Below are 25,238 nucleotides of genomic sequence, written 5' to 3'. Positions count from 1 at the left end.
ATGATGCGGTGGATGTTTTCTGAGGGTTTGTGAATGTTCATAGCTGTATGGCTTTGTGGGTTACAGGGTACTTTCGTATTTACCATCTCAGTTAATCTTCACCACCCCCGAGAGGGGTGACGAGAAGCTATCATCATTCACATCTGTTAGATGGGGCAACTGCATCCATCTCACAGGGGGGCTTTCTAATTTTTTTACTGTGGGAAAATACATATTACATAAAACGTCCTATGTTAACCATTTTTAAGTGCACAGTCCTGTGGTATTAAATACATACATCATGCTATCTTTCCACTGGCACCACTTGTCTCTAGAACTCTTTTCATCTGATAAAACTGAAACCATGTGCCCATGAAACACTAACTCCCCGATATCCCTCTTTCCCCCGGCCCCTGGCAACTATTATTCTGCTTCCTGTTTCTGTGATTGTGACTGCTCTAAGTACTTCCTCTTGTAGGTAGAAGCATGCAGTATCTGTCTTTTTGTGGCTGGCTTTTTTCACTTAGTTATAACGTCCTCAAGGGTCACCCATGTTGTAGCAGGTGTCTGAAGTTCCTTCCTTGTGAAGGCTGAATAAAATTCTTCTGTGTGTAGAGACCACATTTTGGTTATCCATTCTTTCATCAGCGTACTTGGGTTGCTTTCATGCTGCAGCTCTTCTGAATGATGCTGTGAACATGTATAAAATATCTCCCCGAGACCCTGCTTTCAATTCTTTTGGGTGAATACTCAGAGGTAGAATTGCTGGGTCACATGGTAATCCTATTTTAAATTTTTTGGAGGAGCCTTTATCCTGGTTTTCACATCGGTGATATCATTTTACATTCCCACCAACAGTGCACAAATGTTCCAGTTTCTCTACATCCTCACCAACACTTGTTATTTCTTGTGTTTTGGATAGTAGCCATGCGAATGGGTATGAGGTGGTATCTCATTGTAGTTTTGATTTAAATTTCCCTCATTGGGAAGCTGCAGTGAGTAGCTTTCCAGGTGCTTATTGGCCGTTTGTATATCTTCCTTGGAAAAATGTCTATTAAAGTCCTTTGCCCATTTTTGGATTATTATTATTGTTAATTATCCCATGGGGTTTTATGATCACCAAAGTACTATATTTCAGAGTATTCACTTAAATCGCCCAAGGTCGCATGACTAGTAGGTGGCAGAGGCCCAATCAATGCTACCTAAAATCAGCCTCCCATCACCTCAGCCCCGTACCTCGTAGCTTCAAATTCTTCTTCTTTCTCGTGGATTCTCCGGTCAATGTCAGCTTTAACCTGAGCCAGTTCCAGCTGAATTCGAATCACCTTACTCTCTTCAACCTGCCAGGAATATAAACATCAGTCTTTCTAGCCAAGGAGGTGCACGGGCCCTGGGCAAGGGTCCAGCCTCCAAGGTGATGGCCACATGGTTACCTCCAGGGAAGACTCTGCTTCCTCCAGGGCCACCTGGAGTTCTTCTTTCTCAATCTCCAATTTTTTCTTCAACTTCTGCAGCTCATGAACACTCCGTCCTCCCTCACCCAGCTGATCAATCAGTTCCTTTATCTCCTCTGAGAAAGGAATATTCTCATTAATAAGGCACATGAGGACCCCCAGCTTCCCAGGGCCATGGCATGTGGCACAGGCATTTCTACATCAGGGCAGAAGCAGGCACTCCTAGCTTCACTGTATCCAAAGAGGAGCAATATACTCCCAAGTCATAGACTCCTGGAGCATCAGGGTGTGGGCATTGGAGAACAGTGAGTTCAAGCTCCTCATTTTACAGATGAGAGGCTGAGGCCCAGAGAAGTGTGGGCAAGCACTGAACAGCTTGGGGGCCAGTGCCCAAGACTCCCCAGGCCTGTTAGGCCTAAACTCCAGGCCTTCCTTTCTCTGAGAGGCCCTCTCTCCCCCTCTGCCTGAAAACCAAGGAAAGGTGGGAGGAGTAGAGCCTTTCTGATCTCCTTCCTCAGTTGGGAGACCTCTCTGTTTCCCACCCAGAGAAGCTCCCAGGGACCCACCCAGCACCTTGGAGCAGCCATAAATCTCAGCCCAAGAAATGAGACTACCTTGATTAATCCATGACCAAACTCCGTTCCTACATCAAGCCTCCCTGAATTCAGAGAAATCTCACTTAATCCAGGATCTCTCTGTCTGGGTTTCTAAGTTTTAGGTAGAGTAGAGAGCACTGGGGGGCATGATCTAAGTCTTAGCTGTTGGGGTCCACCTGTGCTGACATCACAGACACACTCGTAGCCCACATGGCTTCCTGTCACCTGTCCTGGACATGGTGTTTCCGGAACATCCTCCACTGCACTGCTCTGGGACTACGAGGGACGCTGTGATGCTGCCTCACACCCTCTCAGCCCAAGTAGGCTGCTTGGCTATTCTTCTCTGTGGCTCCCATCAGGTTGGGTTATTTTTTAAAATTTAAAGAATGTTTATCTATTTTTGAGAGAGAGACAGAGTGTGAGCAGGGTAGGGGCATGGAGAGAGAGGGAGACAGAGAATCCGAGGCAGGCTCCAGGCTCTGAGCTGTCAGCACAGAGCTCAATGCAGGGCTGGAACTATGAACCATGAGATCATGATCTGAGCTGAAGTCAGACATTTAAGTGACTGAGCCATCCAGGCACCCCTGGCTGGGACTACTTTACAAGGTTTGTTCCCACCTATGCTTTACCAGCCAGGTGAGGTGCATATTTCTTTGCTCTTAACCCCCAGATTACCAGGGAGCTTCCTTATCTGCACCAGGAGCTGGGGGTGAGATGAGGGTTAGGAGAGGAGGCAAGGCCCTGGGACCTTTAGCAGAGCCTATCATCACGTCTTCTCTCCCTACCACCCTGGGCTCCTATTTTCTGTCCTCTCCTAGTCCAGGCAACCTTGATCTGGGTGTTTTGGTTGTTACTCCCCTATCTTAACTCATGTATTTATATTGAAGTCCTTTAGTATTCACACTTTTGAGATTACAGAAGCAGAGCCTTCATATCTCACATGCTGGGCTCTTGCGATTATCCCCTGTAAGCCAACAACTCACCAGGGACTCATAGGACCTTGGGCAGGTTTGGGGGACAATCAGGGACCATCTGCTTCTACCCTCCATTGCAATGACCCTACATCAGGCACCTAACCTGAACTGAGGAAACCCTGCATTGACTGAGATTTTTGTTGCTCAGCAGAACAGAGACCCCAAAACAGTTCTTGGGGAAAAAAAAACAACAACTGACCTCTCTTACACAACTGATTTTGCAGTTAGAAATGTGTACCTGCCATAAAGACTTACTAATGCAGCAAAACATTCTCCAACAGATAGGCACCATTTTTCAAACAACATTCAACAGAATGTAATTCCAGCACGAGACTCCTATACAAGAAATATTACATGTGTATGTATATTATGTATAGATGATCGATGTAAGGGCTCAATACATAAAATCTGTGGAGTCCTCATTTCTGCCAGCTACTCTAGTCAGTGAGGATTTTACACATTTTATCTTATACCAACTGTCTCAAACTTACAAGGAAGGCATTATTATTTCCCCAATTTACAGATGAGGAAACTGAGGCCCAGAAAGGTTAAGTAACTCATCTGCTTGAAGTCATGTTGCTGAGTGCCCAAGTGCTTCTACAAATTGCTCACCAGGCAGTCGACATTTATTGTGTGTACTTACTATGTGCCAGGTACTCAAACCTGTGATGCGCTCAGGAGGAGGGAGGCCCTGTCTGTGTTTTTGACCCTGCCCTCAGACTCACCCTGTAGAGTCTTGTTCTCCTTCTTCACCGACTCAAGATGCTCCAGGGACTCCTCATAGGCGGTCTTGATCTTGAAGCTCTCAGTCATGTACATGCGGCACTCCTTCTGCGCACTGTCCACCTCCACCTGCAGCTCTTCACACTTCTGCTGCCACTCGGCCAGCATCTTGTCGAAGACTCGCTGCTTCTTGTCCAGGGCGGCAGCTGCTGCGTTGGCCTGGGGAGAGGTGGGAATGACGGTCTCCGGGCGTTCTGACTCTCCAGCCCCTTCCCCTGCTTCTGCCCTCCTCCCTGCCTTCCCCAGCCCTCCCCAGTAACTCTGGTGACCACAGATTTCTTGGAGATTGGGATATAATTCAACATTTATAGCACAAGCACAGGACAAGGAGCGTAGAAAGAGTTACTTTCCAGTTCTAAAACTCCTACTAAATGTGTGACCTTGGGCAGTCCATCTTATCTTCCCGGGCATTTCCTTAGGTATACAATGAGGGATCTGGGCCACAGCGGCCTTCCCAGATTTATAACATTCACCCAAACCCCCATATTTCTCTAGGGTTTACTAATAGTTGTTACATCATCGTCCAACTCAGAGATGGGTTTGGTGTTATTTTTCTTGTGAATCAAAGCTGATTATTTTCAGGACTTATTTTTCAAAGACCTTTCCTCCTTTTCATAACTGTCCAGCAACTATGTATTTATTTTTTTAATGTTTATTTATTTTTGAGAGAGAGAGAGAGAGAGAGAAAGAGAGAGAGAGAGAGCATAAGCTGAGGAGGGGCAGAGAGAGAGAGTGAGAGGGAGACACAGAATCTGAAGCAGGCTCCAGGCTCTGAGCTGTCAGCACAGAGCCTGGTGTGGGGCTTGAACTCACAAACTGTGAGATCATAACCTGAGCCGAAGTCAGATGCTTAACCAACTGAACCACCCAGGCGCCCCAGGAACTATGTCTTTATTGCTGTGCAACACTGGATTTTGTAAATTTCTGCTTAATTTCTTAATTTTGGAGGAGAAAAACCTTTTTAGGTTTTGGGACCATTTTCCTGAAGCCTCTCTCATAGATATGACCCTCTGCCTACGTGCCCCTGACCATTAGCATGAAGCAATTGGCCTGATATACCAAGACCAGGTTGCTGTGTGCTCGTGGAATTTTTATTTAATTTGGCTGAAGATTGGCAAATCAGTCTGAACCAGGGATGCAAACAGGAATATTTAGTCACACAAAGTGTGTGGTATGTGGTTTGTGTGAGGAAAAGGGGAACAGAGACAATAGGCTCCATGACTTTCTGGGACTAAGTTTTGTCCTCGCCATAGACCTATTTGAATAGCAGCCTGTTGGGTGTTAAGATCACAGAATTATGAATATACAAACACAGTTTCAGGTGAGAGCCTGTGTCCAGTGGGCCTGAATACAGACCCTGTGCTCTGTCCTGTTGGGCCACCTGTTTTTTCTTGCTAAGCCCAGACATGTGACAGTTTCCAACAGCTCCCTGGGGTCCCTTGGACCGAGCAAATAGGCAGCCTTCGAACATTTGACCCCCTAACCTTCTCCAAGTCGATGGTGAGATCCTCAATTTCTGCTTGGAGTCGCTGTTTATTTTTCTCGAGGGAGGCAGCCCTGGCCTGGGCAGTTTCGGCTGTCTCTTCTGCTTCCTGGAGCCTGGCAGCTAGTTTCCTCCTGTGGGCAAGGGCAAGAGAGGCCATCAAAGAAACATAGGAGCCCTCGGGCTGGGGGGCTGTGTTTGTGGTCCTGAGCTCTGGTATTACAGTGAAGAAGATGCAGACAAAATGGAGAGTGTTTAGAGGAAGGCAATCACTGTCCACCCATCTGTCCACCCATTCGATCCATCCATCTACCCATCCATCCATTCTTCCTTCCATCCATCATCCATCCATCCAACAGCTGTGTATTGTTTCTACTCTGTCAGGTATCATTCCAGGCATTCAAGAAAGAGCAGTGAATAACCACTGCTCTCATGAAACTTCTGTTCTAGATGGGGGATAGACCTAGAGACAGAAGCACCATGGAGAAAGTAAAGCAGGGAGGGGGATACATGAGCAGAGGCTGGAGGGAGAGAAGGCCAAGGACCCTGTGGGTGTTTGGGGAAGAGGGTCCAAGCAGAGAGAGGTGAGGGATTGAGATCTGGCATGAGTTTTGGGGTGGGAGCAGGCAGCTGCTGGCTGCTCCCAGCAGAAAATAGAAAAGGGCTAGAGCTCAGGAGGTGGAAGCTACAGGAAGGCAGATTTAGGCTCAATGTATGAAGAGCCTTTCATAAGAGATTTATGTCAGCTGGAGGGCTCTGTGCTTATCGCTGTCATGTTGCCACAAATGTCCAGGGGGCTGAAGGCACCAGCAAGCAGGCCGGGGTCCTCTCCCTGCCTGGTGGCTCACATGCAGGGCTTCCCATGGGCAAGCAAGCCAGCCTGTTCTTCCACAAGAAGGTGGCCCCGAGCCACGTTCACGTGTCCACCCTTAGTTCCTCAGGCCCGTCAGGCAGAGTGTCCAAACTAGAGATAGTTTGCAAATGAGGAAGAAGGCTCACAGGATTTGAGGGCATTTACCAGAGGAGTGAGGGCCTTTGTGAGTGTGGTCCGAGTCCTCCCAACATTGCCCAGAGGCCCCGCCCCAGACCCAGCAGGCCTGTGGAAGCTTCCCAAGCACTTTAGGGGCAGAGAAGCCCTGCCTGGAGGTGGGGGCCCCGCTCCTGACTTCCTGCAGGAGCCCGAGCACTTTCACACTGTTGATGTAGAGATCCTGAGGGTGGAACCTGAGGCTGGCAGTGGGTACGTTGTTTAGGTCACTAAGTGGGCTCTCCTGTCAGACACGCATCCCCCCACCCCCACTTCACGAAGAGCCTGTGCTCAGGTCATGATGTCCCAGTTTATGAGTTTGAGCCCCACAGTGGGCTCTGGGCAGACAGCAAGGAGCTTGGAGCCTGCTTTGAGTTCTGTGTCTCCCTCTCTCTCTGCCCCCTCCCTTGCTCATACTCTGTTTCTCTCTCTCTCAAAAGTAAATAAACATTAAAAAAAAATTTTTTTTTTTAAAGAGGAGCTTGTGAACTGCCTTCTCTGGGTCATGGCTCTGGCCTCAGCAAGTGGCTGACGTGGTCAGACCCCCAACGCTACCCACACCCCAGCCTCCCGGCTCCCTGGCACAGGGTGATGCTCACTTGGTCTCCTCCAGCTCCTCGGTCCTCTGGATGGCGTCCGTCTCATACTTGGTCCTCCAGGTGGTCACCTCAGTGTTGAGCTTGGACACAAGGCGCTGCAGCTCCGACTTGCCTCCCTGCTCCTCCTCCAGCTGCTCCTTCAGCAGGTCTAGGTCGTGTTTGGTGTTGGCGAGACTCACCATGGCCGTGCTGCGAGACTGCAGGGACCAGCGGAGGCCGTCAGGGGCCCTGCTGGTCTCTACGCAGGACATCGCTTAGACATCCGCAGTGTTGGATCGACAGTGCCTCAAGTGAAGGGGGGAAAGGACACTAGATTCTACAGCCCAGACCGTCAGGGTTTATTTTCCGTGTTTTGTTCCAATTATTGTCCACAACGATATGGGATTTCATCACTTTCACTTAGTCATACACGTAGCATACTACAGTTTTGTAGTTGACTTAAAAATTTTTTAGGAGGTGCCTGGGTGTCTCAGTCAGTTAAGTGTCTGACTTTGGCTCAGATCATGATCTCACAGTTTGTGAGTTTGAGCCTCATGTCAGGGTCTGTGCTGACAGCTCAGAGCCTGGAGCCTGCTTCAGATTTTGTCTCCCTCTTTCTCTGCCCACCCCTGCTCACACTCTGTCTCTCTCTCTCAAAAGTAAATAAACATTAAAAAAATTAAAAAAAATTCTTAAATGTTTTTATTCATTTTTGAGAGAGAGAGCAAGTGAGTGGAGGGGAGGGGCAGAGAAAGGGGGACAGAGGATCTGAAGCAGTCTCTGCACCGATAGCAGTGAGCCTAATGCAGGGCTCGAACTCACAAACCGTGAGATCATAGCCTGAGCTGAAGTCAGATGCTCAACCGACTGAGCCACCTAGGCACCCCTTTTCTTTTTTAAAAAAATGTTTTTAATGTTTATTTATTTTTGAGAGAGACAGAGACAGAGCACTAGTGGGGGAGGGGCAGAGAGAGAGAACAGGAGATACAGAATCCGAAGCAGGCTCCAAGCTCTGAGCTGTCAGCCCAGAGCTTGACATGGGGCTCGAAACTCATGAGCTGTGAGATCATGACCTGAGCCGAACTGGGATGCTTAACTGACTGAGCCACCCAGGTACCCCTAGACACTACCTTTCATGTTCCTTCTACCTCTTCATAACCTGTAACTGTCTTCAGGAAGAATCTCTGTCACCCCCACCCGACCCCCAAACACACCTTGGATTCTTCATCCAGCTGCCTCTTGTAATCGTCCACCTGCGATGTCAGTGATGTCTTTACCCGCAGGATTTGATTGAGCCGGCTCTGCGATTCTTCGTATTCCCGGCTCAGTTCACCATTTTCAGCTGGGCATGAAGGGGAATGGGGGAAATACTGGATGAAAAACTGGCTCCTGGGCCAGATCCAAAGCTCCCCCAGTGCATCGTTCTTGAAGTACCCAGTAAATATGATGACTTGGCCAAGTGGGCTGCAAATAAACCCAAAATAAGCGAGCCCAGGAGGGGAGCAATTGTCTAAGCCTTGCCAACATCCAGGTGTCCCGCATGAGGTACGAAGCTCCAGATAAGGAAGTCCCAGCTCCCAGCACGAGATCCCACAAAGAAGTTTGAGGAAAACAGGGGCAGAGAGTGTTTAAAATGTAATTGTCATGGTCCCAGAACCTACGCTCTTGTCATCAGTGAACGATTGTCGGGGCCAGAGGCCAGGAAGACGTGCGTGAGCCGAAGAGCACAAGCAAGCTCGAGTTCTGCCGTGTAAGTCATTCTGGTTGTGTGGAGAGTTACCTCGTCTCACTGAGCTTCACTTTTCTTATCCATCAAATGGGGAATATTGATTTCAGAAAGTATTCAAGATGTGGGAAATATGGCCAAAGGATGCCAGCAGATTCTCTGGGGTCACACTGGAAGGTAGTCTAACTGGCCTGCCTGAGGAGTGTTTACTTCTCTCGGGGAGTATGCTTTTGTGAGAGCCCAGCCTCCGCAAGGTTAGGTGTTAAGTGACTAGTGATAAGTCACCAATTATTTTTGTCCTGGAGCTGCAAAGGATTTCTTTTAGTAAAAAGAAAAACAAAACCAAGAGGTTGCAGTATTATTGTGTTGTAGGACATTAACCAGTTCTGCCTCTAACTTAACAAAGTTATTGAAGCCTCCCTTCCCCCAACTGACTGTGTAAATCTCTGCCCCTCAAATGGTCCTTGAAGGCAAATTCACCATTTTATGGCTCTCTTATTAGTGACAGATGTTTGTTACTACTATGTGGGCCACATTTTAAAATGTTTAAAAACTGAATTTTGTCTACGGCCCTTCCTATTGATCTCACAGGGTGGTTAAGACAATTGATAGGGAAATTGCTTGTTTTATGCTGCAAAGATGCTACTTGGGACACTCAATGGGTGGAACCAGGTCTCCTGTCTTGCCACAGCGGGTATGAAGTGTCCAAGGCTGAGAAAGCTCTGGGAAGAGGACCCAGGTACTCCTTCAGTTTCCTTGAGGATCCCTGTTCTGTTCCATACACTGTTCCTTGGGAAGCTGCAGGTAGGGGCGAGCTTACCTTGCAGGCGGGTCCTGATGGCGTTGATTTCTGCCTGGTTTCGCTCCAGCTCTGCCACCTTGGCATTTGCTTCTGCTAAGCTATCTTCCAGCTTTCGGATGTGGGCCTCGGCATTCATCTGCTCAGGGAAGATGTACCCAGTGGGGAAACGGAGACACCTCACCCAGTAAGAAAATGCAGTGGGCCAATTTAAGAAAACATACTGGCCATTAGTTCTGGGGTGTGTAGATAAAATGGGATCTGTGAAGACACTTCGTGAGTGTCTGAGGTTTGAAGATCCTGACTGGCTGATCCTGGGACCCCAAAGCATCATTCCTACTCACCCTTGGAGTCCCCCTTTCCCTCATGACACAAGAAGGCTCTTTTGGGACAGCCGCTTGATAAATGCATGTTGAACGGCTTACTTGCTTTCCCTTCTTGCCGTGTATCACTTTCATTATGGTGATGTATGGATTTCTCTTGTCACTCATACCAGTCTGTCACATTTATTGATCTTTTCTTACATGCCAGGGACTGTTGAAGCCCTCACAACAGCATTATGAAGCAGGGATTGTCATTATCCCCATTTTACAGATGAGAAAACTGAAGCACAGTTAGGTTATGAACTTGGCCAAGGTTATACAGCATCCTGTGGGGTCTGTGACGGGCTCATCTAGAGTCCCTTCACAACATCTAGAACATGCCCCAGGCTTGCTGGGGGCTCAGGGAATATGTGTGAAGCAGCCAGATGCTGGGGCACCTCCCTGTGGCTCTGCAGGGGTCCCCCCTCACCTTGGATTTCTGCACCGTCTCCATGCTGGCGTTGAGGTCATCAATCTCAGCCTTCATGACCTGCTTGTCCTTCTCCAACTTGGCCTTGACCCTCTGCAGGTTCTCCACATGCTCCGTCAGCTCGGCCATGGAGTCCGTGTGCTTCTTGCGCAGCGTGGAGGCTGCTGCCTCGCTCTGCAGGGCCGCCTCCTCCAGCTCCCGCCTCAGCTTTAACAGCTCCGCCTCCCGCTTGCGGTTCTGCTCGATCTGAGGGAGAGAAGCAGGCCTTTAGCGGAACTGACCAGCACTGGTCTCCATAGGACAGATGGTGTCCACCTGCCCAGTGGTCCGCCGATATTTCTGCACCCCACTAATGGGATGTCTTGATTGAAATGTCACTCCCGAGCCTCTGGGTGGGTTGCCCATAGGATTCGTTTAGCAGGTGCTGTGCGTCTAATTGTGCCCCCTGAGAAGATATGCTCAGTTCTTAACCCCAGATACCTGTGGATGTGACCTTATGCGGAAATAGGGTCTTTGCAGATGTAAACAAGTTAAAATGTCATACTGGACTAGGGAGGCCCTTAACCCAATGGCTGGTTGTCCTTATAAGAGGAGAGATTTGGATCCAGGGAGACACGTAAGAAGGCCATGTGACCATGGAGGCAGGGGGTTAGAGTGATTCAGCTACAAACAAGCAACACCAAGGATTGCCAGCAAGCCACCAGAAGGCAGGAGAGAGGCCTGGGACAGATTCCCCCTGAGCCTCCAGAAGGACCTTCCAGACAGCCCTGCTCCAAGGCCCCCAATGTCACAGCCCCATGACCCTGCTTCCTCCCATCCCTCTGGTGCCCTATGTCCTGTTATTGTCTACACTTTCCCTGCATTGCTGGACGTAGTCCCTTCTTGATGCCTCGCACTCAAACCACCTGGGATGATTTTGTTTCCTCCCAGGATGCCGACCACAGCTGGATACCAGCTTCAGTTATCAGCACGCTCCCTTACAACAAGCAGACTGAGGCCAGGATGGTGAGGGAGTGGAGCGTGCGGTGCAGGGAGACGCAGGAAAGGATGCTTAGCCTTCCAGTGCTAAGGGACCCCATCCACCTTTCTGCTCTCAGCTCTCACCCATGATCCACATTTGTAAGAGATTTGACTATCCAGAATTAGAAGAAGAGTTTCAAGCTTCTTTGTGTCCACAATGCCTTTATGTGAATTGGAGGAAGAGCCATTCCACACCAGAGGCTCAGCTTGGATTCCAGCCCTGGGAGTGTGGGGTCACCCCACTGTATTAACCACATCTTTATTTTCTGTATTCTTATGCCTTGTCATCTGGGGCTTTGCTGACCCTGAACGACAGCCCCTCCCAGGGGTAAGCTAACTTCTAGAGATAGCAAACACCTGGATTTCCAGTGCAAAGCAACCAGTCTAGAGCCCACACCTCCACCCCCTCCTCCATGGGGTGCTCACCCTCTCAGCTACTTTCCCCTGCCCTCATTACCCCCGTGGTCAGGTACCAGGCAATGAGGCTCAGCCCAGGTGCTTCAGAGCCCACTGAAATCACCCAAACTAACCAACCCTAAGCCTGCTTACTCTGCCTTACCCGTTCCTTCCTCAGAAACCACAATAAAGGCTCTTTGTCTGCAATCCCCCCGTGTCCCTGCCACTACTGACACTGCTGCTTCCCCGTGTGGCCCTGCACGGCACGCCCCCTCTGAGGAACTGTAACAGACTGTGCGCAGCGGCAATCCTTCCCTGGTCAGCTGGCATTACTGCAGCTCACGTTTTCTATAAGACACGCTATATCTTACAATGCCTGCCCTCTGCATTCAGTCCCGTGCTGCGCGTCTGTCCACACCACAGGGAAAAAGAGGACCAAACCAGTCACTCTCTGGCCTCCTCTTTATTATTAATTGTTCTCTCCTCACGTTAACCCCAGGAATTCAGCAAGAACTAACTGGTCCTATTCCCACTGCTCATCATCTAGCATTTTTTTTCTCCCTGAAGGTAGGCAGGAATGGAGTCCCTGGCCACCCCCACCCCCACCCAAGGATGGTACCTGAGCAGATGTGGCTCCCCCAGCCTCTTCCAGCCTGTCACTGAGGTCTTCGAGGTCCCGGGACAGGTCGCTGCGTTGTTTCTCCACCTGGAGGGGGTATTGAATGACTGTGATGGGAGCCATGTGGGAGCCCCTCCTTCTCTGGTAAAGATTGCAGTGACCGCATGGTGTCTGTGAGGCTGGGGGCCCGCGCTTCGGGAGCTCTGCACTCTGCCTGCCACGCCGCACACGCTCAGAGAAGGAGGTCTCTGTCCTCCTCCCTGTACTGGGTGGGTCTTCCTGCCCATCTTACTCCCATCCCTGGTTTGGCTGAATCTGGAGTTTAGGTGTGTGATGGTTCCTCTCCCACCAGCTCTCTGGCCTCATCCTCTGCAGGACCCCTACCCAAAAGACTCCTTCCATTCTTTTCTGGTCCTTTAACATCTTTATACCTGTGCGGGGAGGTCCTGTCTCATTCTCTCCATCTAAAAATTCTTCCCCATGTCAGCCTGTTGAATTCAGTTCTCTGGGTCCCCAGGTTCACATTGTCTCCTCTACTTGCCCGAGGTGGGCCCGCATCACAAATCATATCTTTACATCTTACATCATAATTAATACTGCACCTGTAGCATAGTGCCTGGCACTTAGTAGGTGCTCAAGAAACAGCAAGGGCCTTTTCAGACCTGTCCTCTTCTCTGTGCTTTCCTGAGTGGAGTGTCTACTTATGGTTGGATTGTGGCTGGCACCGGGTCCTTAGACTCAAGTGAATGTAGAAGTATTTCATTTACCTTGGCTCTCATTGCCCTCTCAGCTTCCAGTTCTTCCTCCAGCTCCTCAATTCGGGCCTAAGCAGACAAATTGGGGGAGGGAGGTGGGATTTATCTCTTCTGTGTGAAATTACAAACTTATCCACTTGACCTTTTAGTAGGGAAGTAATGGAAAGGGGCCGAGCATGTGATGGACACTGTCAAAAGCATAGGGAAACAGTGCACAGAGACTATGTGCAATGGTCCTGAGGTGGGGAGAAGGGGAGGCTGGGGTGTGTGAGACCCCACGAGGAGCCAGCATGGCTAGGGGGTGGAGGTGGGAAATGCTGGGTGATAAGGTCAGGGAGGGGGCAGGGGCAGATTGTGAAGGGCCTTGTCCTCATTGTGGGGGCTTTGACTCTAAGCCTGCGTGAGGTGAAGATGGATCAGTGTCAAGGACTCTGGGGCAGCCCTGCTCCTCAGGAAACCTAGGCGGCCAAGCAGCTGATGGGAGCCAAGGTGCCTGAAAGGGCGTTTTGAAAGGAGAGCTCCGTCTTCTCAGTCCTGGACACACCTGATGCTCCTTCAGTTTCCGCTGGAGTGTGGAATTCAGAGACTGCTCATCCTCGTACTTGGAGTTGACAGAATTGATTTCCATATCCCTCCTGCAAGAGAAGGTGTGATCTCCTGAAGAGGGACTCTGAGAGGAGACCAGCTGGCTGGCGAAGGAACAGAACCCGGGCTACCGGAGAAGGCCTTGAATTGCTGAAACCCATTCATCCCCTAAACCCCTGGCCCTCTGGGGTGACACCCAAGAGGTCTCGCCCTGCAAAAGCCCCCAGAATCTGCTGCACAAGCTTCCCATTCACTCCTGCATCATTAATTTGGCACACATTCATTGACTACTATGTGCCAGACATCGTTTGGGGCTCCAGGGACACATCCATGAACAAACCAGACAGAAATCGCTGCCCTGGTGAGCTTACATTCTAGGGACTCCAGAATCACATGGACGCTTTGCCTTTTTAGGGAAAATTTTGCTCTAAAAACTTTCCACAAAAGGCTGTCTCCCTCTGATACATGGGTTCCATGTGTCAAGAAGCCATGTGTGAGAGCTAAGATGCCAGAGACCAAGTAGATGAGCAGGACGGTCGAGGCCGCATGCCTTTTCTGGGTGTGCCACAGAAGAAACGGCCGCGATGCTGCGTTAGCCGCACACGCGTCACAGCAGCTCCTGGTGCTGTCAAACTGCCTCGGCAGAATGTACTTCAAAGACGCGTCATCCTGGGGCACCTGGGTGGCTTAGTCGGTTAAGCGTCCGACTTTCGCTTAGGTCATGATCTCGCGGTTCGTGGGTTCGAGCCCCGCGTCGGGCTCTGTGCTGACTGCCAGCTCGGAGCCTGGAGCCTATTTCAGAGTCTGTATCTCCCTCTCTCTCTGACCCTCCCCTCCTCACGCTGTCTCTCTCTCTCTCTCTCTCCTAGAAATAAAAATACTTAAAAAATAAATAAATAAACAAAGACGCGTCATCCAAATTCAACCCCCTGAAAGCTTTCCTTGTTCCACTCCTTAGCTCCATCCCATCAGCCTTTTGCTTTAGTTCAGGTTTACACCTGGGCTATGGCAGTAGCCTGCCGGTTGCCTTTCTGCTTCCAGTTTTTTTCCACTCCACTTGTCCCCCATAGTTACTGCTGCAGTGATATAAAATACCCCTTCGACTCCTTGTGATCTTTGAAAGTCCAGCCTACAGGTTTCTGCCAAGACTCCCTGCCTACTGGGGAGGGAGCATTGCTTAGTACCGGCCTCCTCTCTGGCACCCAGCTGGCCCTGTGTGAAGCTGGGAGCTCCCTGTGGACGGGCAGCATCTACTCTCCCCTCCCTATATCCTCTGTACTGGGCACCGTGCCCGGCACACAGCCGGTGCTGGGGATGTGCGTTAATGCACTTGAAGCCCTCAGCACGGTGCCCGGCACCCGGCACCACGCAGCAAGTGCTAACGTTGTTACGGATGAAATGAATGACTGCACAGGCATACTTTTTCACCACCTCCTCGAGATCTAGCTTGGACCGCTCCATCTCATTGAGGTTGTCAATAGTCATCTTCAGGTCGCTCTCAGCTTTCCGACGGGCCTTCTCCACCTCTGCCCGGATTTTCTTTTCTTGTTCCCAGTTATCCTCCAGCTGCAGAAACAAGAAAAGCAAGAGAAAATGAGTGTTGGGGAGGTGGGGGGGGGGGGAGGTGAGTCAGGCCAGAATGCAACGACGAACCATGCTGGCCTGGCTCCTTAGCTGCAGCATCAGAAAGGCCCTCATTTCCTCAGGAGGACGTGTCAGTCCAGTTCCCCAAAAGTATCTGAGGACCCTGGGCCCCAGCACAGACCTGGCCCTTGAGCTATAGAATCGGCCCCAGCAACAGGGTGTTACCTCATGGATCTGGGTGCTGAGCTTGCTGTTGGTCTTGGTCAGATGGTTCACCTTGTCCTCCTCAGCTTGCAGATCGTCCAGGGTTTTCTGGAAGGAAAGATCCACACGTGTGTCCCACAAGGCATCCAGAAGCAGCCGAACAGACCAAGTTCTCTGCCATCACTTCTGAGCTGGGTCCAGCTGATTTCAGGGAACAGCTGCTGAGCCCCCAGCCCTGGTGCCAGGTGGAGGGGGGGCCAAACCTGAGCACTATTAGCTGCAGGTGGGCCCTCAACAGTTAGTGGGGCTCTAGTACCCCATGAGGCATATAGAAAATCTCTTCGGGGGCTCCCCCCTCTCCTCCCCTGCCCCCACCCGCCCCCCTCCGCCGGGCATTCACATAAGTAAAACAACAGTTCTACTCTTCTGAACCCAGCACTACTGTATACATAACTCAACTTTTTTTTCCATTTAGTATATACTATATTTTTAAAGGATGATCTACCATGAAAACTGAGAGAAGATTTGTTATTGTCAAAATCTCCCTGAGAGTCCTTCACCATTTTGTAAACTTGCATCACTGACAGCAGCCACACTTTGCTGTCAGCATCACCAACACACCCTCCGTGCCCATCTGCAGCCACCTGGACAGGCTCTGGTGGACAGCCTACTGCTCATGATGTCTTCTAGCGGATCTGCCTGGATTCTTACACATGGACAGCCTCGCTATTTATTATAAATTACGTTCCATTCATTTCCCCCTTAAAAAGAAGGGCACTCTAGGGGCGCCTGGGTGGCTTAGTCGGTTAAGCGTCCGACTTTCGCTTAGGTCATGATCTCACAGTTCGTGGGTTCGAGCCCCGCGTCGGGCTCTGTGCTGACTGCCAGCTCAGAGCCTGGAGCCTGTTTCAGTCTGTGACTCCCTCTCTCTCTGACCCTCCCCTGCTCACGCTGTCTCTCTCTCTCTCTCTCCTAGAAATAAATAAAAACATTTAAAAAAAAAAAAAAGAAGGGCACTCTACTGATTTTTTAAAAGTATGTGTTAGCTATAATAATTTTTATTTTACAGTGGTAAAAAGAGGCTTCCAAAATGCAGTCTGTCCTCATTATTTGCAGATTATCTATTTGCCAATTTACCTACGAGCTAACATTTATGTATAATCCCAAATCAATACTTGTGGTGTGTTCATGGTCATTTGCAGACATGTGCAGAGCAGAGAAAAATTTGCATCCCTGGAATGCACCTTCCTAGCTGACATCAAATAAGATGATGTCCTGCCTTCTTGTTTCAGCTCATACTGCAAACAGGTGTCCTTTTCAGTCTATTTAGTGCCATGTCTTTTATGGGTTTTTTTTGTCCTTTTGTTTTGGTGAGTTTGGTTTATAAAATGGTGCACCAGGCACAGTGGTACAGTTCTGTCCAGTGTTCCCAAGCACAAGCAAGCTGTGCTGTGCCTCACAGATGAAATTGGCGTGTTAGATAAGCTTTGTTCAGGCATGAGATACAGGGTTGTTGACTGTGAGTTCATTGTTCAGGAATCGACAATATGTACCAAGTAGTTTGTTTACACAGAAACACACATAAAACAAAGTAAGGTATTGATTGACGAAAAGTGACCAGAGGCTTGCAGAAACATAACCTTCTTGGGGCACCTGGGTGGCTTAGTCGGTTAAGCGTCCGACTTTCGCTTAGGTCATGATCTTGCGTTCGTGGGTTCGAGCCCCGCGTCGGGCTCTGTGCTGACTGCCAGCTCGGAGCCTGGAGCCTATTTCAGAGTCTGTATCTCCCTCTCTCTCTGACCCTCCCCTGCTCACGCTGTCTCTCTCTCTCTCCTAGAAATAAATAAAAATAAAAAAAAAAAGAAACATAACCTTCTATTTCCCCTTAAAATTGATGTTCCGTATTGGGATGTCTGGGTGGCTCAGTTGGTTGGGCATCTGACTTTGGCTCAGGTCATGATCTCGCGGTTCATGGGTTCGAACCCTGCATTGGGCTCTGTTGAGCCTGCTTCACACTCTGTGTCTCCCTCTCTGTCTGCCCCTCCCCTACATGCTCTCTGTCTCTCAAAATTGAATAAGTGTTAAAAAATTTTTTAAAAATAAAACCAAAATGGAGGTCCAGTATTTGCGAATTCAGTGTTTGTGGTGACTTTATAGACATAACTACCTGGAATAATGAGAATCGACTGTATTTGTTATAAAAGGGGGCTCTGAGTTTGAAATGGTTGAGAGTTACAGTCTAAGGGGAAGTATTTCCAGAGGCAGCAGAGAGAGGCACTCAGGGGACATGTTGTGTGTTCATGGTGTCAGCAAACTTGGCGACGGGGGTCCACTGTCTGGTTCTGGGCTTCAACTTGCTCTCCGCACCTGCCTCCAGAGCTAGGAGGTGGTCTGTGCCAAGGTCAGCACTGGTGGCTGGCCAGAGCTGGCTCTGCCTCCAGGACCCTGAACCCATAATGGTCAAGCGGGACTCCTCACAACAAGAGCTCATGCCCTTTGTCGCCGAGATGTATTGGGGTTCACTGGTGCTTTAGCACCCACAGGGTCCTTCATCCTGATGAGTCTGGGGACCCTAGCTTCCAGTGCACCTGGGGCCATCTGCTCATGCCCACTGCCCCTCTTTCACTCTCAGACTGTCCTAGTCTGGGTGATAGATTATATGGTCACCCCACTTACGACAAACCCAGGAGGATGGCCACAAGACGGGACTGTGCCCGCTTTTGATGATGAGGAAACTGAGAATTAGGAAGACGGACTTCCCTACTGCTCCAGCTGAGGGGCAGCAAAGCCAAGATTTGTCCCAGGGTCTCTGAGCTCCGCCTGCTGTGAAGTGGAAGCTGGTGGTGCCTACCTGGTGCAGCTCCTCCAGGGCCCTCTTCTCCTTCTGGAGCTTGGCGATGGAGTCTTCACGGAGTGAGAGGTCCCCGGTCAGGGTGCGGACCTTGTGATCCAAGGCCTGGAAATGGAGGCAGGAGAGGGACAGGCCTTTAAGCCTGGGAACAACCTTGGAGGGGGAATAAAGCGGGAGGCGCTTGCTCCCAGAGGGTCTCTTCAGCTTGGCTGCAGTCCAGAGTCACTTGGGAGCCTGAGAAGTGCTAGCACCCAGGGCACACCCTAGGCAACCAGGTCAGAATCTGAGGGTGAGGGCAGCAGTGAGAACCACCAGTTCAGGCCTTGGCTCTTCAAAGCCAGGCCATCAGTGCCCTGAGGCCCCAGCAGACTGGCCGATGCAGAACCAGCGTGTTATCAAGATGCCAGTGCTTTGTGTGCACATCAGAGCTGAAGAGGCACGGGCTTAGGCAGCATAACCTTCCCCTGCTCTGGATTCCCCCCAACCTGTGGGGGTAAGAAGGGGCCCTCAGGCCAAAGGCCCACCGGATGGTATCAGGAGCCAGGGGCTCCCCTTGGAGCCAACTGGTAGGGCAGCAACTGCTTGTTTGGGCAGAGATCCAACAGCTAGAGGTGGCCCCATGCTAGAGACAGGGTTGTCTCTTCTGAGAAGAAGGGGGAAGCCAGATGTGCTGCTGCAGAACACTCTGTGTGGGGCCCAGGGATGCTGAAGCTGAATGGGTCTCAGGTTAGCGCAGACGCCTGGGAGTCATGGGCACGAGAGGAACCAGTTAGGCCTGATCCTGGATGTCACTATGATAGGAACAGCCCTCAACCCTCTTAGCTACTTCGTCCCATCAGAACTTTCTGCAACGGCCACGTTCTCAGTTTAATGTGGTAGCACTGGCCCGGTGAAGCTATTGAGCACTCAAAGTGCCGCTAGTTCTGTTGACAGAGGAGCCACATTTTCTGTTGTATTGAATTAAAATAGCCCCTGTGGCTGGTGGCTGGGGTCCCGGGCAGTGCTGCTGCGGGGACTCCAGGAGTGACCCCCACGGGGTTCCCTGTTCTTGGGAGGAGTGTAGTCAGGCCCCAGGGCCTCCTCACCTGTTTCTCCTTCTCCGTCTTGGCCAGAGTGGTCTCAAGGCCCTCCAGGTCCCGCTTCAGGTCACTCATCTCGCCTTCCAGCTTGCGCTTGGTGGCACTCAGGGAGGCGGCTGTGCCCTCCTCCTCCTCCAGCCGCTCCCGCATGTCTGAGATCTGGCTCTCCAGCTCCATTTTCGTCTTCATCATCTGGGTCAGGCGCTCCTCGGCATCTATCAGGTTCTCTTGCTCCTGGTGGAAGAAAGAGCACTGGTCAAAGGGGGTCCTACAGGGGTCCAGGCTCTAGCTCTGAGCTCCTTGTGATGCATGTGACAGAACACAGTCTAGCAGTGCTGTCCCCAGACCACCAGCTGCATCACCTGCGAGCTGGTTAGGACGCAAGATCTCAGGCTCCCTCCCCCCTCCCCCCCCAGGCCTGCTGCGTTGAAATCTGCATTTGAACAAGACCCCAGGTAGTCAGGGATCCTCCTGAAGGATTTGGCACCGGTGGTCCAGGACAAGTTGAGGACCCGCAGGCTGCACACGGCTGGTAGTTCAGGCTGAGCCCGGGAGTGCCTATGCTTTAGTCTGCCAATGGGGCTCAGGTTATCTGCCCAAATAACTCTCAGCATTGATTTAGCACTTTTGTGCTAAGGAACCACTTCCCACCCACAGTTCCCCTTTATAACAACCCTGAGAAGCAAGCCAGGCAGATGTCACTGTAGGCTATGGTTTAGAGATGAGGGACCTGATATTTGGAGGAGGTCATCAAAAGTCAAACAGACAGTAAGTGGCAGAAGAGGGACACCCTGGGTTGTCCCCTGGGGTCTTCCCGAGATGGGGTCAGTGATATAAACAACAACTGGCCACAAAGGCAAACCAGACCAGTTGTGGACTTTCAGTTTGTGACATAACATTACTGGAATTCAGTTCTTTGTCTGCAAAATAAGGAAAATAATCATTGTGAGGCATTAAGGGGTGGAGCCCATAAAGGTACTCCTATAAATGGGTGATACTTTTTTAAATAGGTGATTCTTTTATTACTGTAGTCTCTCTCATAGACTGATTCTCAGAAGGCTCACCCCCCACCTCCCTCCCTGACTCCTAGTGACCCCGGAGATCCTGGTCGTTGCCAGGGCCTCCAGCTCCCGCCCTCCCTCTGGGCCCCACTTACGGCCTGTAGCTGGATGGTGAGGTCATTCTTCTCCTGGCTGAGCGTGGCCATCTTCTCCTCCAGCTCCTTTACCTTGTTTATCAGCTCCTGTGTCTTGGACATGGCGTTCCTCAGCTCCTCCTCCTTGGCCTTCATCTCTTCCTCTTGCCGAGCCACATTCAGGAGTGGCTTGACCTGAGTGGTAAGCAACACCGTATGGTGTTTGGGGGATGGGCTGTGGGGGCTCAGTGGTGGTGGGCTGTGGGCTCTCCTTCAGACCAGACCTCACACCCCCATCAGGGTAGAAACAGTGCTTGCCACAGGCGTGAGGGAGCCCCCCTCCACAGATGCCATGAAGTGTTTCTCGCCTGCACAAAGAAGCCCCGTCCTTGCCTAGGACCAGTCCTCAGGGTTCTCTGCGATCCTGAGACACAGTTAGGTGTCTCTCGACATTTGGCCCCATTCAGGGCTTACACCGTTCTCCAAGTTGTGTGTGCTTGGGAGCCCTGGCTGAGTTCAAGCTCTGGTTTCCTTGCCTGTGTCCCTTATGGGTTCCTCCCCCTTGCTGTCTCTCTCTGTTTCTGTCTCTCTGTCTCTGTCTCTCTCCCTGTTTCTGTGTCTCTGTCTGTCTGTCTGTGGGGACCTGGGATACTGCAGAGGCAAGTCGCATAAACACACAACTACATGACACTTTTCATTCAGTGAAAGTCTAGCAAACGTGTTGGTTTTTTCCCCATCCACTCACCCTATCTGGCTTAAATAAGACTAGAGCTTAGTTAAAAACCAAGAGTAAAGGATTTTTATTTTATTTTACTTTTTTACTCATTGGAACAGGACCTTGCTCTACCACATTCAATTAGTGAAGCTTTGCTTTCTAGTAAAGAACTAGGCTTTTTGTCTCCTCCTCTTCTCTGACCACTGGTGTCCTGCTTGGAAGGAGTCTTAAAGGCTGTTGGCCTGGGGCCTCCCGGAGGGCAACACAAATACCGAGGGGGCAGGTGAGATAGATTTAAGTACTGCACAGAAATGTTTGATTTTCATTATTACATAGTTACTTTTAAAAATAACTTTTTTAATTTAAAAAGTTTTCATTTTGGGGCGCCTGGGTGGCTTAGTCGGTTAAGCGTCCAACTTTCGCTTAGGTCATGATCTCGCGGTTCGTGGGTTCGAGCCCCGCGTCGGGCTCTGTGCTGACTGCCGGCTCAGAGCCTGGAGCCTGTTTCAGAGTCTGTGACTCCCTCTCTCTCTGACCCTCCCCTGCTCACGCTGTCTCTCTCTCTCCTAGAAATAAATAAAAATATTAAAAAAAAAAAGTTTTCATTTTTACTTATATATTTTGAGAGAGAGCTCCAGTGCAAACAGGGGAATGGCAGAGAGAGAGAGGGGGAAGAGAGAATCCCACGCAGGCTCCACACTGTCAGCACAGAGCCCCACATGGGGCTCCATCTATGAACCGTGAGATTGTGACCTAAGCCGAAATCAAGAGTTGGTTGCTTTAACGACTGAGCCACCCCGGCGCCCCTAAAAATAACTTTTAAAAATAAGAAATTTAGGGGTGCCTGGGTGGCTCAGTCAGTTAAGCGATTGACTCTTGATTTCAGCTCAAGTCACGATTTCACAGTTCATGGGTTCGAGCCTCACAGCAGACTCTGCACTGACAGCATGGAGCCTGCTTGGGATTCTCTATCTCCCTCTCTCTCTGCCCCCTCCTTCAATTGCGCTCTGTCTCTCTCAAAAATAAACTTAAAAAATATATAAACAAATAAAACATAAAGTAAAAATTTCAAAATAAAATGAGTTGGCATCAGGAAAGCTCAGTCACAGAACAGGTGGGGAACATGCTGCTAATGACTGAACTTTGAGAAACGCTCATCTGGACCGCTCTGGGGTCTCAGGCCCTCGAGGGGGCTGGCCTGCGTGGGGGTGCCTTTGGGGGTGCAGAACTTACTATCCCTCCTTTGAATCTGTGGTCAGCACTGAATGTTAGAAAGCACTTTCCCATAGGGAGAGGAAGGAAGCTTCCACATGAGCCGTGGGGGCCTCAGGGCCACCAGAGATGACCTGGAGCCTGTCCCACCCCTCCGCTCAGCTGCCCCTTGAGACAGCACCATCCTCCTGAATCCTGAATGCCGCAGCCCTGCATCCCACGCTGGTGTCCAGCAGCCTGTTCCCTTTGAATGGGGGACAGAGGCGGGGACCCCATCACCCAGTATGGTTCCACCTGCACTGGCCTCCTGCATTGGCTAAGGGTGTCCCCACCATCTGTCTGGCTCACTGCCCCCTAGGCTGTCTCAGAAGAACCTGGGGAATAGGAGGTCGGATCCCATGATTTCCCGAGCTCGCTCCAGCTCTGAGGCTGAGGACCTCACTGAGGGAGCTGCCGCTGGCTCAACATGACCAGGGGGAGGGGCTGATGACCAAGCCCCTTTCTGTACTAAGGGGGATTTCCATCCTAAGAGGATGTTATTTTGAGGGATGAGATGAGGCGAGAAGACCCTCTGATTTTTCTCAGGGAGGAATTAGCCCCTGACTGGAGGGGACTGGATTCCTCATTTGTCAACCAGGCACCCTCATTTGTGGACTTGTCCCTGCTGCATCCTGCACCTCCCCCCCAAGGAGGCACCTCCCCCCAGGACGGAGCCCACCCCCACAACATCAGCCCCCGTGGGCCTGGCCCCTCAGCCCTACCTTGTTGTAGAGCTTCCACCAGCCCCAGAAACGCAGCTCCAGGAATTTGCGTGTGTTCCGCTGGATGACCTTGAGGCCGATTCTGCAAAAGAGGAGGCCGGGGTTCCATGAATGAAAGTGCAGCTGTCAGGGCCTGGCCTCCCTGATGGGACGGTTCCACCCAGACAGCACAAGGCTGAGACAGACCACTCATTTCTTCTTAGTTTCCTTCCTTCCACTCCATCACAGGGAATCACCCATTACTCACTGAACCCTATCCATTCTGCAGTCGCTGGACCCCCCCCAACCTTGTCCCCTCCAGCTTCACTGGACTGTCATTTACCGAGGACCTCCTGTGCCCCAAGGCCCTGCTGTCCTACGCTCAGCCCCTAACTGGTGCCTTCAGCCACGGTCGGGGGTTGGGGGGGAGGCTGGTGGAGATCAGGACCTCCTTATTGTTGTTGTTAGTTTGCTCGTTACTGTTATTATTACTAATCCTATGCCCACAAGGAAGCAGAGTCAACCACAGGTCAGCCAGGGTAGCCTGAGCTATTTTCTGATGATTGTTTTAGAAAGATGGCTGACAAACACAATTTGGAGGGCAAGGATTTGGGCTGAGGACTTCTGGATTCCAGTCTTGACTCTTTCTGCACGATCCTGGGCCGGCTTCTTCACCCTTCTGACCTCAGTCTCCGCATCTGCGAAACAGGGGTGCCGGCCCTACTGCGTCCCTCTGGCATTATCACCACACGGACCAGTAAGGGGAAGTCTGGGAAAAGTGACTTGTAGGCTTTAAGAGAAGGGTTTGTATTAGGTGGTCCCTCTTATGGGTAGAGTTGTGTCCCCTTCCAAAAGATCTGCTGAAGTCCTAACCCCCAGTGCCTGTGAATGTGACCTTATTTGGAAATAGGGTCTTTGCAGGTATCATCACTTAGGTTAAGATGAGGTCATATGGAGAAAGGTGGGCCCCTGCCCCAAGATGGCGGGTGTTCATATAAAAAGAAGGAAGACGGTGTGGAGACACAGTCAGAGGGAAGGTCTTGTGAAAACAGGCAAAAATTGGACTGATGTGGCCACAAGCCAAGGGACGCCTGGGGCCACCAAGACAACAAGAAGCAAGAAAGGATCCTCCTTTAGAGCCTTCAGGCCGAGTGCAGCCTGCAATAATCCTTGCAGACCTTTGGCCTCCAGAACTGTGAGAATTGCCATTGTTTTAAGGCGCCCAGGTTGTGGTGCTCTGTTCTGGCAGACTTAGGAAGCGAATCCAGGCCCCACACAGGGTTCTCTGGGCCAGGGGAGATGGCGCCCTCCCCCCCCCTCACCACCCTGAGTCACTACTGGAGCCGATGACCCCTGTGCGTGTGCGTGTGTGTGGCCGGGTCCCTGGTCATTCTGTGTGGATGCGCGTGGCTTCGGTGGTCCTGCCCCACCCGTGTTTGTGAGTGTTACCTTCGCTCCAGCATCTTCTTGAACTCAATTCTCATGAGGAAGCCCCGCAGGCGACACTGTAGCATGGTCATGATCTTGGCCAGACGCTCGTCCCGCATGTCCTCAAGCTTAGCCAGGATACCCGCTCGGAAGAATACCTGTGGGGAAGGCATACTCCTCTGCACGTGGCCCAGCTGTCGCCAATGGCAGCTGCTTGCAGGGGGCAAGCCCCAGAGGTTCAGGAAAGGGCCTTGAAAGTTAAGAGACCCAGTCTGGTGCTGGTGCTTGAGGCCCTTCAGGTGCTTGAGGCTCCTGGCCTGGACGCCCCCAATAGCAAGACCACTGCCAGCCTCCGTGTCTGTTTCCTCTCACCCTCAGATCCTCTTATGGAATCCAGTCCTGGACTTGCACTTATTAGCTGGGTCACCTTGGACACGTCTCCTCACATCTCAGGGCCTCAGTTCCCCATCTGTGAAATGGGGATGTTGCTCCCTCCCTGATAGGGCTGCTATAAGGATTAAATAGAGATAACTGGGTGGAAAAGTCTCTTGTAAACTGTGAAGTGGTAAATAAAATATGATAGATTGGGGTGTCAGGGGGGCTCAGTTGGTTAAGCATACGCCTCTTGATCTCATGCGTTCGTGGGATCGAGCCCCACATCGGGCTCTGCGCTGATAGCTCAGAGCCTGTTTAGTCTCTCTCTCCCTCTCTCTCTGCCCCTCCC

At 50.9% G+C, this 25,238-nt stretch overlaps 1 protein-coding gene across 1 annotated transcript in view; it reads right to left on the bottom strand.

Annotated features, from left to right (window-relative positions):
- Positions 1 to 25,238, bottom strand: part of LOC120227988 (myosin-16) — a 66,747-nt gene that overhangs the window by 13,218 nt on the left and 28,291 nt on the right. The window contains exons 20-37 of the mRNA XM_039226092.1: positions 24,536 to 24,672; positions 23,108 to 23,189; positions 20,441 to 20,614; positions 19,291 to 19,518; positions 18,206 to 18,310; positions 15,376 to 15,462; positions 14,987 to 15,132; positions 13,526 to 13,616; positions 12,994 to 13,050; positions 12,227 to 12,313; positions 10,192 to 10,437; positions 9,421 to 9,538; positions 8,089 to 8,216; positions 6,896 to 7,092; positions 5,271 to 5,403; positions 3,729 to 3,945; positions 1,413 to 1,549; positions 1,216 to 1,319 (exon numbers count right to left, since the gene is read on the bottom strand). Of these exons, the coding sequence (XP_039082023.1) occupies positions 1,216 to 1,319; positions 1,413 to 1,549; positions 3,729 to 3,945; positions 5,271 to 5,403; positions 6,896 to 7,092; positions 8,089 to 8,216; positions 9,421 to 9,538; positions 10,192 to 10,437; positions 12,227 to 12,313; positions 12,994 to 13,050; positions 13,526 to 13,616; positions 14,987 to 15,132; positions 15,376 to 15,462; positions 18,206 to 18,310; positions 19,291 to 19,518; positions 20,441 to 20,614; positions 23,108 to 23,189; positions 24,536 to 24,672 (2,474 nt within the window). The remainder of the gene's footprint in view (positions 1 to 1,215; positions 1,320 to 1,412; positions 1,550 to 3,728; positions 3,946 to 5,270; positions 5,404 to 6,895; positions 7,093 to 8,088; positions 8,217 to 9,420; positions 9,539 to 10,191; positions 10,438 to 12,226; positions 12,314 to 12,993; positions 13,051 to 13,525; positions 13,617 to 14,986; positions 15,133 to 15,375; positions 15,463 to 18,205; positions 18,311 to 19,290; positions 19,519 to 20,440; positions 20,615 to 23,107; positions 23,190 to 24,535; positions 24,673 to 25,238) is intronic.

The sequence above is a fragment of the Hyaena hyaena genome, unplaced genomic scaffold (genome assembly GCF_003009895.1).
Source record: "Hyaena hyaena isolate Hyena2069 unplaced genomic scaffold, ASM300989v1 scaffold_20, whole genome shotgun sequence".
Taxonomy (NCBI): Eukaryota; Metazoa; Chordata; class Mammalia; order Carnivora; family Hyaenidae; genus Hyaena; species Hyaena hyaena.
This window is presented reverse-complemented; position numbering and strand designations above follow the sequence as displayed.